Source organism: Myotis myotis, unplaced genomic scaffold (genome assembly GCF_014108235.1).
Source record: "Myotis myotis isolate mMyoMyo1 unplaced genomic scaffold, mMyoMyo1.p scaffold_m19_p_58, whole genome shotgun sequence".
NCBI lineage: Eukaryota > Metazoa > Chordata > Mammalia > Chiroptera > Vespertilionidae > Myotis > Myotis myotis.
The window spans coordinates 46750-59775 of record NW_023416366.1 but is presented as its reverse complement, the minus strand read 5'-3'; the positions used below and the strand labels follow the sequence as shown (position 1 = coordinate 59775).

At 41.2% G+C, this 13026-nt stretch overlaps 1 protein-coding gene across 5 annotated transcripts in view; it reads left to right on the top strand.

Moving 5' to 3' along the window:
• LOC118657513 (putative protein ZNF720) overlaps positions 1-13026 on the top strand; it is a 47940-nt gene that overhangs the window by 31937 nt on the left and 2977 nt on the right. For 4 of the 5 annotated variants that reach the window (XR_004968028.1, XM_036311585.1, XM_036311588.1 and 1 more), the window contains one exon: positions 3072-4042. The exons of the other annotated variant lie outside the window; for it this stretch is intronic. Coding sequence is in view for 3 of the 4 variants with exons in the window: in XM_036311585.1 (XP_036167478.1) it covers positions 3072-3161 (90 nt within the window). In the remaining variant the exon portion in view is untranslated. Of the gene's footprint in view, positions 1-3071; positions 4043-13026 lie in introns of those variants that run through there. 5 annotated transcript variants of the gene reach the window in all.

Here is a 13026-nt window from a genome sequence, read left to right as displayed (position 1 = left end):
TAATCCCAAAACCAGATAAAGACAATACAATGAAAGAGAATTACAGGCCAATATCCCTCATGAACATAGATGCCAAAATCCTCAACAAAATCCTAGCAAATCGGATCCAGCAGTACATCAAAAAGATCATACACCATGATCTAGGATTTATCCCAGGGATGCAAGGATGGTACAATATCCGCAAATCAATAAATGTGATACATCACATAAACAAATTGAGAGAGAAAAACCACATAGTCATATCAATTGATGCGGAAAAAGCATTTGACAAAATCCAACACCCTTTCTTGATAAAAACTCTCAGCAAGATAGGAATTGAGGGATCATACCTCAACATAATAAAAGCCATATATGACAAACCCACAGCCAACATCATAATCAATGGGCAAAAACTAAAACCATTCCCGCTAAAAACAGGAACAAGATAGGGATTCCCCCTCTCACCACTCCTGTTCAACATAGTACTGGAAGTACTAGCCATTGCGATCAGACACGAAGAAGAAATAAAAGGCATCCAGATTGGAAAAGAAGAAGTAAAACTGTCCTTATTTGCAGATGACATGATACTCTACATACAGAACCCTAAAGACTCCGTCAAAAAATTATTAGACTTAATAAATGAATTCGGCAATGTAGCAGGATACAAAATTAATGCTAAGAAATCCATGGCATTTCTTTACACCAATAGTGAACTTACAGAAAGTGAAACTACAGAAGCAATCCCATTTACCATTGCACCAAAAAAATTAAAATACTTAGGAATAAACTTAACTAAGGAGGTAAAAGACTTATATGCTGAAAACTACAGGACACTGAAAAAAGAGATAGAGGAAGACATAAACAGATGGAAGAATATACTGTGTTCATGGATTGGTAGAAACAACATCATCAAAATGTCCATACTACCCAAAGCAATTTATAGATTCAATGCAATCCCCATTAAATTACCAACAGCATATTTCACAGATCTAGAACGAACGTTCCAAAAATTCATCTGGAATAAAAAAAGACCCCGAATAGCTGCAGCAATCCTGAGAAAGAACAAAGTAGGTGGGATCTCAATACCAGATATCAAACTGTATTACAAAGCCACTGTTCTTAAAACAGCTTGGTACTGGCACAAGAACAGACATATAGATCAATGGAATAGAATAGAGACCCCAGAAATCAACCCAAACCACTATGCCCAATTAATATTCGACAAAGGAGGCAAGAGCATACAATGGAGTCAAGACAGTCTTTTCAATAAATGGTGTTGGGAAAATTGGACAGATACATGCAAAAGGATGAAACTAGATCACCAACTCACACCATACACAAAAATAAACTCAAAATGGATAAAAGACTTAAATATACAACGGGAAACCATAAAAATACTAGAGGAATCCACAGGCAGCGAAATCGCAAACATATGCCGAAGAAATTTCTTCTCTGATAATGCTCCTAGGGCAATGGAAACTAAAGAGAAAATAAACAAATGGGACTACATCAAAATAAAAAGCTTTTGCACAGCAAAGGAAACCATCAACAAAACAACAAGAAGACCCACTACATGGGAGAACATATTTGCCAATGATACCACCGATAAGGGTTTAATTTCCAACATTTACAGGGATCTCATGAAACTTAACAAAAGGAAGATAAACAATCCAATAAAAAAAATGGGCAACGGACCTAGATAGACACTTTTCGAAAGAGGACATACAGCCGGAACCGGTTTGGCTCGGTGGATGGAGCGTCGGCCTGCGGACTGAAGGGTCCCGGGTTCGATTCCGGTCGAGGGCATGTGCCTGGGTTGCGGGCACATCCCCAGTGGGGGATGTGCAGCAGGCAGCTGATCGATGTTTCTCTCTCATCGATGTTTCTAACTCTCTATCTCTCTCCCTTCCTCTCTGTAAAAAATCAATAAAATATATTAAAAAAAAAAAAAAAGAAAGAGGACATACAGAAGGCCGAAAGACATATGAAAACCTGCTCAAAGTCACTAATTATACGAGAGATGCAAATCAAAACGACAATGCGTTATCATCTCACACCTGTCAGAATAGCTATCATCAACAAATCAACAAACAACAAGTGTTGGAGAGGATGTGGAGAAAAAGGAACCCTTCTGCACTGCTGGTGGGAATGCAGACTGGTGCAGCCACTGTGGAGAACAGTATGGAGCTACCTCAGAAGACTAAAAATGGAACTCCCATTTGACCCAGTGATCCCACTACTAGGAATATATCCCAAGAAACCAGAAACGCCAATCAGAAAGGATATATGCACCCCTATGTTCATAGCAGCACAATTCACCATAGCTAAGATTTGGAAACAGCCTAAGTGCCCATCAGCAGATGAGTGGATTAGAAAACTGTGGCCGAAACCGGTTTGGCTCAGTGGATAGAGCGTCGGCCTGCGGACTGAAAGGTCCCGGGTTCGATTCCGGTCAAGGGCATGTACCTGGGTTGCAGGCACATCCCCAGTGGGAGATGTGCAGGAGGCAGCTGGTCGATGTTTCTCTCTCATCGATGTTTCTAACTCTCTATCTCTCTCTCTTCCTCTCTGTGAAAAATCAATAAAATATATTAAAAAAAAAAAAAGAAAAGAAAACTGTGGTACATCTACACAATGGAATACTATGCTGCGGTAAAAAAAAAAAAAGGAACTCTTGCCTTTTGCAACAGCATGGATGGAACTGGAGAGCATTATGCTAAGTGAAATAAGCCAATCAGAGAAAGATAAATACCACATGATCTCACTCATTTGTGGATTATAGAGAACAACATAGACTGATGAAAAGGGACAGACTCAAAGACTGAGAAACAGCAATCAGGCTATCAATCCCCAGAAGGAAAGTAGGGGAGGGCGGGGGTAAGGGGAAGAGATCAACCGAAGGACTTGTATACATGTATATAAGCCATACCAATGGACATGGACAACAGGGGGATGGTAGCATGAGTGTGTGTGGGGGGGAGGTTGGGGGTTAATGGGGGGGATGAGGACACATTTGTTATACCTTAACTAATAATAATAATAAAAAAAAGACTTGGTCTTACTAGTTCTGAAACACCCTATTTGATCTTTAGGCAGTAAGATTGCAAAATAAAAGCAGAGTGGAAACAGCAAGAAAATTCTCAAATCCCGCTCCCTGCAGCTGCCATGCTAAAGCCACATGATGAAGAAAGATTAGACAAAACAGCATCCAACAATATACAGGGGAGAAAGGACTGTGTCTTCATAAAAATGTCCACAGAATAATGGTAGGTCGAAGTAGGTATTCTATGAATGTGAAGAAAGAGGTTCCTTTATGTCAGTGAAAGAACTGGATTTTTTCATTTTACCTATATGTGATTCTTACCATAAAATTTAGCCTTTCACATGAAACATTAGTTGGTTATTATATATTCACAATTTTGTAAAATCCTCAACTCTTACTTCAGAATACTTTCATCACCTTCAAATGAAATCCCATACACTCTAGCAACCTCATGGAAACTACTTCTGTAATTTTGGTCTCTATGTATGTGCCTATTCTGGAAACTTCATGGAAATAAAATAATAAAGTAATATGTGGCCTCTGGTGTTCACCTAATTTCAATGAAAATGTTTTCAACTCTCATTCATCGTGTTACTTGCAACTTGGTTCATTTTAATGGCTGAATAGTTCGAAAAATTTTTAAATCTTACTTTTAGGCTATTATAAACAGTGCTTCTAGGGAAATTTATTTAGAAGCCTTTTATTTGCTTGATTTAGTGTACACACATTTTACATTACCTTGGGTGTACATACATGGGTGGAATTGTGTCATAATGATAAGATACTTAACTTTATCTTTTTCGAGGACCTGCCAAGCTCTTCTCTAAAGCAGCCACACTATTTTATATTTTCACCTGCAATGCACAAGGCTTTCAATTTTTCCACTTTTTCATTAACAGTTATTTTTTGTCTTTTCATTTTAGTGATTTCACAGGTGTAAAGTGGCATCTCACGGTTTTGTTTTGCATTCCCTAATAACTCATGATAGTAAGCATTAAATTTTTTTTTTTTGTCCATTGGTATATCTTGGTTTGAGAAATATGTATTCTTGTATTACGAATGGTTCTTAACAACAGCAACAAAAAGAATGGTTCTTGCACTGAGTCCTTTCATCTGTTTTGAATGAACTTTTATATATGGTGTCAAGTAGGGGTACACCTTTATTCTTTCCATGTAGATATTCAGTTGTTCCATCAATTCAGTATTTTTGAGCATCAAATTTTAAAAATATGATCAAAATCACACTTTCTTTAAGATGAAAATTTTTTTTAAATTAAATCTTTATTGTTTAGATTATTATATTTGTTCCTCTTTTTCCCCCGTAACTCCCCTCCTCCCAGTACCCACCCCACCCTCCGCCCTCACTCCCCACCCACTGTCCTCATCCATAGGTGCACGTTTTTTGTCCAGTCTCTTCCCCCATCCCCCACACCCCTTTCCCCCAAGAATAGTGAGTCCATTCCCTTTCTATGTCCCTGATTCTATTATAATCAACAGTTCATTCTGTTCATCAGATTATTTATTCACTTGATTCTTAGATTCACTTGTTGATAGATGCGTATTTGTTGTTCATAATTTGTATCTTTACCTATTTCTTCTTCCTCTTCTTAAAGGATACCTTTCAGCATTTCATATAATACTGGTTTGGTGGTGATGAACTCCCTTTAGCTTTACCTTATCTGTGAAGCTCTTTATCTGACCTTTAATTCTGAATGATAGCTTTGCTGGATAAAGTAATCTTGGTTGTAGGTGGTTGGCATTCATCACTTTGAATATTTCTTGCCACTCCCTTTTGGCCTGCAAAGTTTCTGTTGAGAAATCAGCTGAAAGTCGTATGGGTATTCCCTTGTAGGTAACTGAGTTTCTTTCTCTTGCTGTTTTTAAGATTCTCTCTTTGTCTTTTGCTCTTGGCATTTTAATTATGATGTGTCTTGGTGTGGTCCTCTTTGGATTCCTTTTGTTTGGGATTTTCTGAGCTTCCTGGACTTGGAAGTCTATTTCTTTCACCAGGAAGGGGAAGTTTTCTGTCATTATTTGTTCAAATAGGTTTTCAATATCTTGCTCTCTCTCATCTTCTGGTCCCCTATAATTCGGATGTTGGTATGCTTGAAGGTGTCCCAGAGGCTCCTTACACTATCTTCGTATTTTCGGATTCTTTTTTCATTTTGCTTTTCTGGTTGGGTGTTTTTTGCTTCTTCGTATTTCAAATCTTTGACTTGATTCTTGCGCTCCTCTGGTCTGCTGTTGGGAGTCTGTATAATATTCTTTATTTCATTCAGTGTATGCTTAATTTCTAGTTGGTCCTTTATCACAACATCGAGGGTCTCATTAGATTTCTTGTACATCTTAATAAGTTTATCGGCAGTCTCTAGAAGACTCTTGAAAGACCTCAAAAGTGTGGTTTTGAATTCTATATCCAGCTGCCTGCTTTCCTCCAGTTCTGTCATTTGTGTCCTGTTTCTTTGACTCGGCATTTTTTATGCTTCGCTGTGTCAATAGAGTGGCTTTTTGTGCTAAGTGTCCCAATTACCTGAGGTAGACACTCTTGGTGCACCCCCTTGTGGTCTCTGTGCGCAGTCTTGTTGTAGTTAAGCCTTGATTGTTGTAGGTAATACTGGGAGGGATTTGACCTCCAGGCAAATTGACTGTGAGAATCAGCTGTGTCTGCAGTGGGAGAACCTCTGTCCCAGATCTTTAGGGCAGCGCTAATCTTGCCTCTGCCTGAGGCTAACCAGCAAATGCCTCTGTGCAAGGCTTGGGCGGGGCGGGTCCCAGGGGATCAACAGGGCGTGTGGAGGGAGCAATTATGGCTGCTCTCAGTCCCGTTCCCAGAGGCTCTGCCTCTCAGTGTCCCGGTAATCACTGCAAGCCCCTCGGAGAGAAAGCTGCCCTCAAGTTCCGGCTGATGACAGACAGTCCTGCTTCTCCCGTTTGAGTCTGGGTCCCCAAAGACTCACCCGGAACTGGAGCCCAGAGCCTGAGACTCCGTCCTGATTGAAAAAGACAACCGTGCCCTCAGCGCACCCCACAGGCACCTTTGTATTTTACTTCAGCACTGCGCCTCCTCTGAGTCTCGGTATGCTTTTCTCTTTCCTTCTAGTTGTAGAATTTCCCCTCAGCCAGCCTTCCTGTGGTTCTGGGTGATGTCCGTTCCGTCTTTTAGTTGTATTTTTGAATTGGTTGTGCGAGGCAGCAATCTTTGGTGTTTACCTATGCCGCCATCTTGGTTTCCTCTCTAAGATGAAACATTTAAGAACAAGTGGACCATGGAACCAACATAGTCACGCTGATTTGAGATTTTTAAATTTTGAAAACATAGAACTAGTACTCTGAGGGATTGTAAAAATCTGTATTTTGTCAGGAAAACATAAATGTAATTATTTGAGAGGTAGAAACTTGAGCACTGAGGTGTATGAAAGACTGGGAAATTATATCCAAAAGCAAAAAGTGCGAGGAGAAGCCAAAGATCATGGCTATGTCTGAGAGTTATTGCTTCTGGCTACCTTAAATTAGAACCACTGGGGAGGTTTACAGAGTCTTTATCTGGTCATGGGGTTCTCCTGAAAATGATATTTCTGCTTCCTTTATGCCTTTTTAATTCAATACATGTTTTTCTCATTGGTAAATTTCAGTGAAAATCATCCAGAATTTGAAAGCAACAATATTGGCCAAAGCAGACTAGGACAAGGGGTAATGGGATAAGTGACAGAAAGATAAAAAGCATGTGGTGAGGCTGAGAAATAAAAAATGTGTGTGGACTAAGGGCTTTACAAACAGCACCCATATACTGGGGAATAGAAGTAGCCGGGTAAAGACATTAGCTATCTCCTCTTGCTCTGCACAAACAGAAAGTGAAGGTGAAGGCAGTGTGGCAGATGGCGTGGCTGAATGTTTGATCAACTGTCAGAACTCAGAGCCAATCTGCAGCTACTGGGAGAGTAACTTATTTTCTTTTCCTTATTCCTTTCTGTCTTGGCTCCAGTCACTCAGTGAAATCTCTGTGAAACACAAAATGACTACTAAGCTAATGGAAGAGAGACTACACTGACCACACAATATAATAAACGCAAAATCTCTGTGAAAAAGCACTAAACTAATTACCATCCACAACCCGTAGCAGCAACAAACCTGAAAGAGGAGATTCTGATTTCTAGATTTCCACATTACATTATTTAAAGTGTCAGTTCTCAACAAAAGCTAGAAGGAATGAAAAACAGAAAAGTGTGGCTAAGTCACAAGGAAAAGGAAATTTGGAGGATGCCGGAACATTGGTCTTCAACCTGAAATGAAAAATGTTTGTTAATAACATGAGAGTATAAAAAAGCAAGTGTAAAATTAAGTGTATAGTCAAATTCAGAAAAATACAGTATATCAGAATCTTTGAGCATGCTTACTCTTATTGTTATTATAGGATTTGAGTGTTTTTTAATATTCTAATATATTTGTATTTATTATTTTTTAACTTTTTGGTTTCGTAATCAGTAGTGACAACAGCTGTTAAAGAAGTTCCCCCAAGCCTTTGTGTTGATGAAAATAGAAACGCCCTTTCTTATATTACTTAGATAGGACTGTGGGCAACACCATTGCTTACCTGGAACAAAGCCAGGCACAAACCGTACCAAGGCCATTTTTCATCTTATAATTAGCTGAACTGGTTGTCTCCATTGATCAGTTGGAACAAAATGCTGTCACATGACTAACGCACACCTAATCAATCGCCTCTCCATCTCCCCAGATCCCTGAACTGTGGCTCATCCTTGAACAGTATAATTAGGAACAACCCCTCCTTCTAGACTAGGCAAACTCAGGGTAAAAGGTGTTCACAAGGGTGGGTTAGGCTCCCTGCTCATCCACTCCCTCACCCCCTGTCCTTTCTAGCCTTGTTGACCACTCTATAAAAAGAAAAGCCCTTTCTGTCTGGTCTTTGAGACCCTTTTAAGTTCCATGGTCAGAGCATTCTCCCTACTGAAATCATCTTTTGTATAGTCTCTCTTTACATAAACCCAGATTTTTTTAGTTGACAGTGTTAAATATGTGTTCCATGTGTGCTTAAAAAATATAGTCTCGCCAAAGCCGGTTTGGCTCAGCAGATAGAGCATCGGCCTGCGGACTGAAAGGTCCCAGGTTCGATTCCGGTCAAGGGCATGTACCTGGGTTGCAGGCACTTCCCCAGTGGGGGATGTGCAGGAGGCAGCTGATCGATGTTTCTCTCTCATCGATGTTTCTAACTCTCTATCTCTCTCCCTTCCTCTCTGTAAAAAACCAATAAAATATATTTTTTTAAAAAATATATAGTCTCGCCTGACCACTGTGGTTCAGTGACTGAGCGTTGACCCATGCACCAGAAGGTCACCAGTCTGATTCCTGTTCAGGGCACATGCTGATTTCAAGCTCATTCCCCAGCAGGAGGCATGCAGGAGGCCTCTGATTGATGTTGATGTCTCTCATGGATGTTTTATGTCTCTCCCTCTACCTTCCTCTCTCTCTAAAAAAATAAATATACAAAAAAAAAACCCTCTCTCTCTCTATATATATATGGTCTGTGATTTTGTGATATAGAATTTAACTCACCAGGTCAAACTAATTTTTATGTTTTTCAGTTTTTTGAAGCCTTCAATAATTGTGAAGATTTTAATAACCTAATTACTTGCATGTTTTATAACGATAGTACAGGGAGACCCATGTCAAAAATTTCAAGTGATTAAGGAAATACTCCTTTTATTCATGTGAATACTCCTTATATACATTTCACTCCCTTGTAAATTTTATAAGCAGCAAAACTCCCCGTGAACAACATGGATGCTTGACTTTGATCTGTAATTGGGTTTTCTCCAACAGTTCTGAGTTTGATAAAAAGCTCATGTGAAAATGGGAGCCTGTGTTGAAAGCTCTTTTGTGGCAACATGGTTGGTTGGTGATATTACTACAGACAGTAAATCTATATAATCCACCTGGTCAAGATCGTCAAATCTAAGCCGAACACTGTATTAAAAACACATATATATTCTGGAAGCCAATGCCTGGAATGTTTTGATGACAAAATGGGGTTAAACTTTCAGTTAACTCAGGCTTAACTATAGAGATCAATATTAAGGATGCATAGTATAAGTGTAATCCAGTCAAGAAATCTTTCAAAATGGTTCCTTAGTTTCATAACATGGAAGAATCCTTCCTAGTATCAAAACCAACATTTGCAATAGAGATAGGGAAAGTTTCAATCCATTCTTCATTAATGAACAAATATCGCAGTTATATATATTAGAGAAAAAATTTACAAATATAATGAATTTGGGCTGTGTCTATGAAGGATGAAACTTCAGGAAGCATGAGAATCTCCTACTTGGGGAAGGTGTCTTAAAATATAATGCACTGGACAATGTATTTTACCAAGAGTTGAATTTTACCAAACTTTAGTAAATATACATGTAAAAGAAATCTTAAAAATACATTGTGTGGCAAAGTTCTTATCCAAATGTCAACAGTTGGGGGATAATCATGATATTGAGTTTATAATGAAATCTTACACATTTTATGAGTAATGATGTTTAAATCTTACAAAATATTAGGTAAGTCAAATGTAATGAATGTCAAAAGAGTACAACAAAGGCATAACCTTGGGAAACATCACATATGAATATGGCAATGACAACTTATCAATTTATTATATGCTAAAGGACAGTTTATCCAAAATGCCTTGATCTCATCAAAAATTCTTACTGGACAGAAATGTTGCACATGTAGGGATTTGAGAAAAAAATGTAATTCATGATGGATATGATGTCATAGATATTGCTTTCAAGTTTCTTGAAGGTTTGAAAGACCTCTGGAAATTGATCAGATTGTTTTACTCTTTTTAAGGTTCATTTGAAAGAGGATAGACATCTTTACTAAATGTCTTTAGAAATATTGCAAAAATTTCTATAAGGTAAAAGCCAATTCTATTGTCTTCGTTTTTTTAAAAATAAATATATTTTTATTGATTTTGGAGAGGCAGGAAGAGAGAGAGAGATAGAAACATCAATGATGAGAGAGAATCATTGATTGGCTGCATCCTGCACACATCCAGGCATGTACCCTTGACCGGAATCGAACCAGTCCACAGGCCAACACTCTTTCCTCTGAGCCAAACCAGCTAGGGAAAATTCTATTGTCTTGTAACAGTACATTTATTTTACGGGGTTTATTATCCACATCTGCGAGAACTTCATAAGTAGAAAACAAGCAAAAAGCTAAAATATAAAAAAGTACATAAAAGACTCCTTTTTTGCATAAATATAAATTTAAAAGGGAATTATATACAGAAGTTAATGACAAATTGTTGTCAGAAAAGTTTATCTCAACGAAGGTGTTGGAGTTTATCATTCCCCTCAAGTGTCGCATATATAAATAACAATAAAATTTATATCTATTTTGTAAAAGTTATTGCTGCACTTTTAAAAAATATATGTTTATTGATTTCAGAGGGGAAGTGAGAGGGAGAGAGATAGAAACATCAGTGATGAGAGAGAATCATTGATTGGCTGCCTCCTGCATGCCCCACACTAGGGACCAAGCCCACAACCCTTGACTGGAATCCAACCTGTCCACAGGCAGATGCTCTATCCACTGAGCCAAACCAGCTAGGGCTGCATATTTTTATTATTATTATTATTATTATTATTAGGGATAAAGAAGTTCATTTCAAAATGATAAAGAGATGAATTCATCAGGAGTACAGAATTCTGAACACTGTGGAATCAAAACAGATATTCTAAACAGGTGGAGTAAAAACTGACAGAACTCTACAGAAAAACATAACAATTCAGAACTATAGCTGCATATTTTTTTTAAAAAAGCATGGATGGTGACCTAAATTATCACATGCTTCATCCCTCCAGGTCTTGTCCTTATAAAATCTCCGCATCTGAGCACAGGGTGAGTGGGGAGTGGGAACGGAAATGGTGTTCTGATAGATGTTGGTCTGCGATGGCCTGTTTCCCAAAGGTAGAATTTTGAATTTCACACAGATACAATTTTGAATTTTACCTTCACGTTTGCGTCTCCTGCACAGACAACTGCACTCCTTGCTTCATTAAATTACTTATCTGGGTCGTTCTTCCATCCAATCATCGCTCCAACACAACTCTGCCAGGTTCTCAGACCCCAGAGCTGGAGTTCAGCTGGCATCTCTGTCAGTCCCCACTAGCGAGTCCACCACTTCCCAATAGAAGTTTTGAGCAAATCCGTTTTCATCCTGTTAAAACAAAGACATTGTAGCTTTCAACGTAAGTGGCCCACTGAACTCTACATTTTACATAAAACAGTATGAAATATCACCTTAAAACGGGTAGGGAGTAGTCCTGCTTTACAGGGCACGAAAGAAATTGCACAGGTTCAGAATTCAGAAAATACAAACTGTGAGGCACGCGGACAGGAGTAGGGGCCCAGCTATCATCCCTGGCGACGCTGACCCTGGTCATCCTGGGGCTGGGCTCCACCTCCAGTAGGCAATGTGCTCCAGCATCGGTTCCGCCACTTTTCCCACCGGACAGGCCACACCCTCGTTTAGGCCGCAGTGCATTTCACGCGCCTTCCTGGAGCTCAGCCCAAACCAGCCCAGATGCTACGTCCGAGTCTAACCCCGTTCATGCTCCGCGCTTCGGCCCGGCCACGCCCTCTCGGTGTCCCCGGAGCTCCAGGCGCCCCAAACCCCGCCCAGCGCCCGCCGCGCCTCGCCCCGCCCCCCGTGAGACGGAGCCGCGCACGCGCAGTTACTTCCGGACCCGGAAGCAGCTGGTGCAGAAGGAAGGTAACCGTGGAGTCTGAGACCTTTGGTCTTTCTCCTTTAAACCTCCGCATCTCAGCCCACAGCCCTGCACGTGTGAAGCCCGAGGGCGGAGGAGACCTTGAAACCCCGAACCCGCCTCCCATCGGCGGTAAGTCTCGCGTCCCGGTGAGACCTCTGACCCCGAGGGCTTCGCTGCGGGTTTGAGACCCGCTTTACCTTTGGCTGAAACTGTGGAGCCCTCTCTGCCTGCGGTCTGCCTTCCCGGGGCCCCTGCGCCGGCCCGCGCGTGGTTTTCCTGCTAAAACCGTTCACGGGCCAGGCCTCCGCCCCAGGCCATTAAACTATTGGGAGATGGAGTCAAACCCTCTCTCCCTCCGCAGCCTCGCAGTTCCCAGCCTGTAGAGCCGGATTCCTCCCTGGCCTGGGAGTATAGACACCCCCGTTTCCAGTCCCCCCCCCCCACGCCCCACTTAATGAGTATGAGGCCCGATGCCGAGTAGTGTGCACGTTTCAGTAAGGTGGGATGTAGGACAGAAGAACACGGGGTGTCCCAGGAAGCTGTCACCTCCCCCCACGCAGGGATTGGCTTCGTGGAAGGCGTGACTGCGACTGGGTGGCCCTGAAAGGGGCGCAGTGCAGGTGAGTGGGAATCAGAGAAAGATATAATGAGAAGAAATAAAGTAGTGAGAGAGCAGAAAGGTCAGTGAGGGGGCCCATAAGGAGTCCGCAAAATTGAGGACGTGTAAGGTCTTTGCAAATCGACTGTAAGTATGAAAGAGGAACTCGGGAAAGTGGTAAATGGAGAACAAGTAGAGACCCATGGAGGAAAGTGGGGAGCTCTAGAGACGTGAAGGGGAGCAAAGGGTGAGGAGCCCTTGGTTAGCAGAGATGGGGCCCCGAAGGGCGAGGCCCTTGAGATGGAGAGAGTCAGGAGAAAAAGTTGGATGAGGCCAGTGCTGGGACTGGAAGGGAGGAAAGGATGACCAAGCCCAGCAAGAATCAGCACTCTGAGCTGTGCCAGGCGGCGGTGCCAGGGAGGCTGGCAGGAGAGGTGGAACCAGAAGGGAAGCAGAAGGGACACTGGGATGGGGGGAGAAAGGCGAAATGTATGGAGGTGGAGAACAATCAGAGAGATTAGGGAGAAAGGGCTACTGAAGGCGACGGTTCCAGCAATTTCACGGAATGGGAAAAGGAAAGGAATAGAATAAAGGGGAGAGGGGAGACAGGAGCGAAGGGG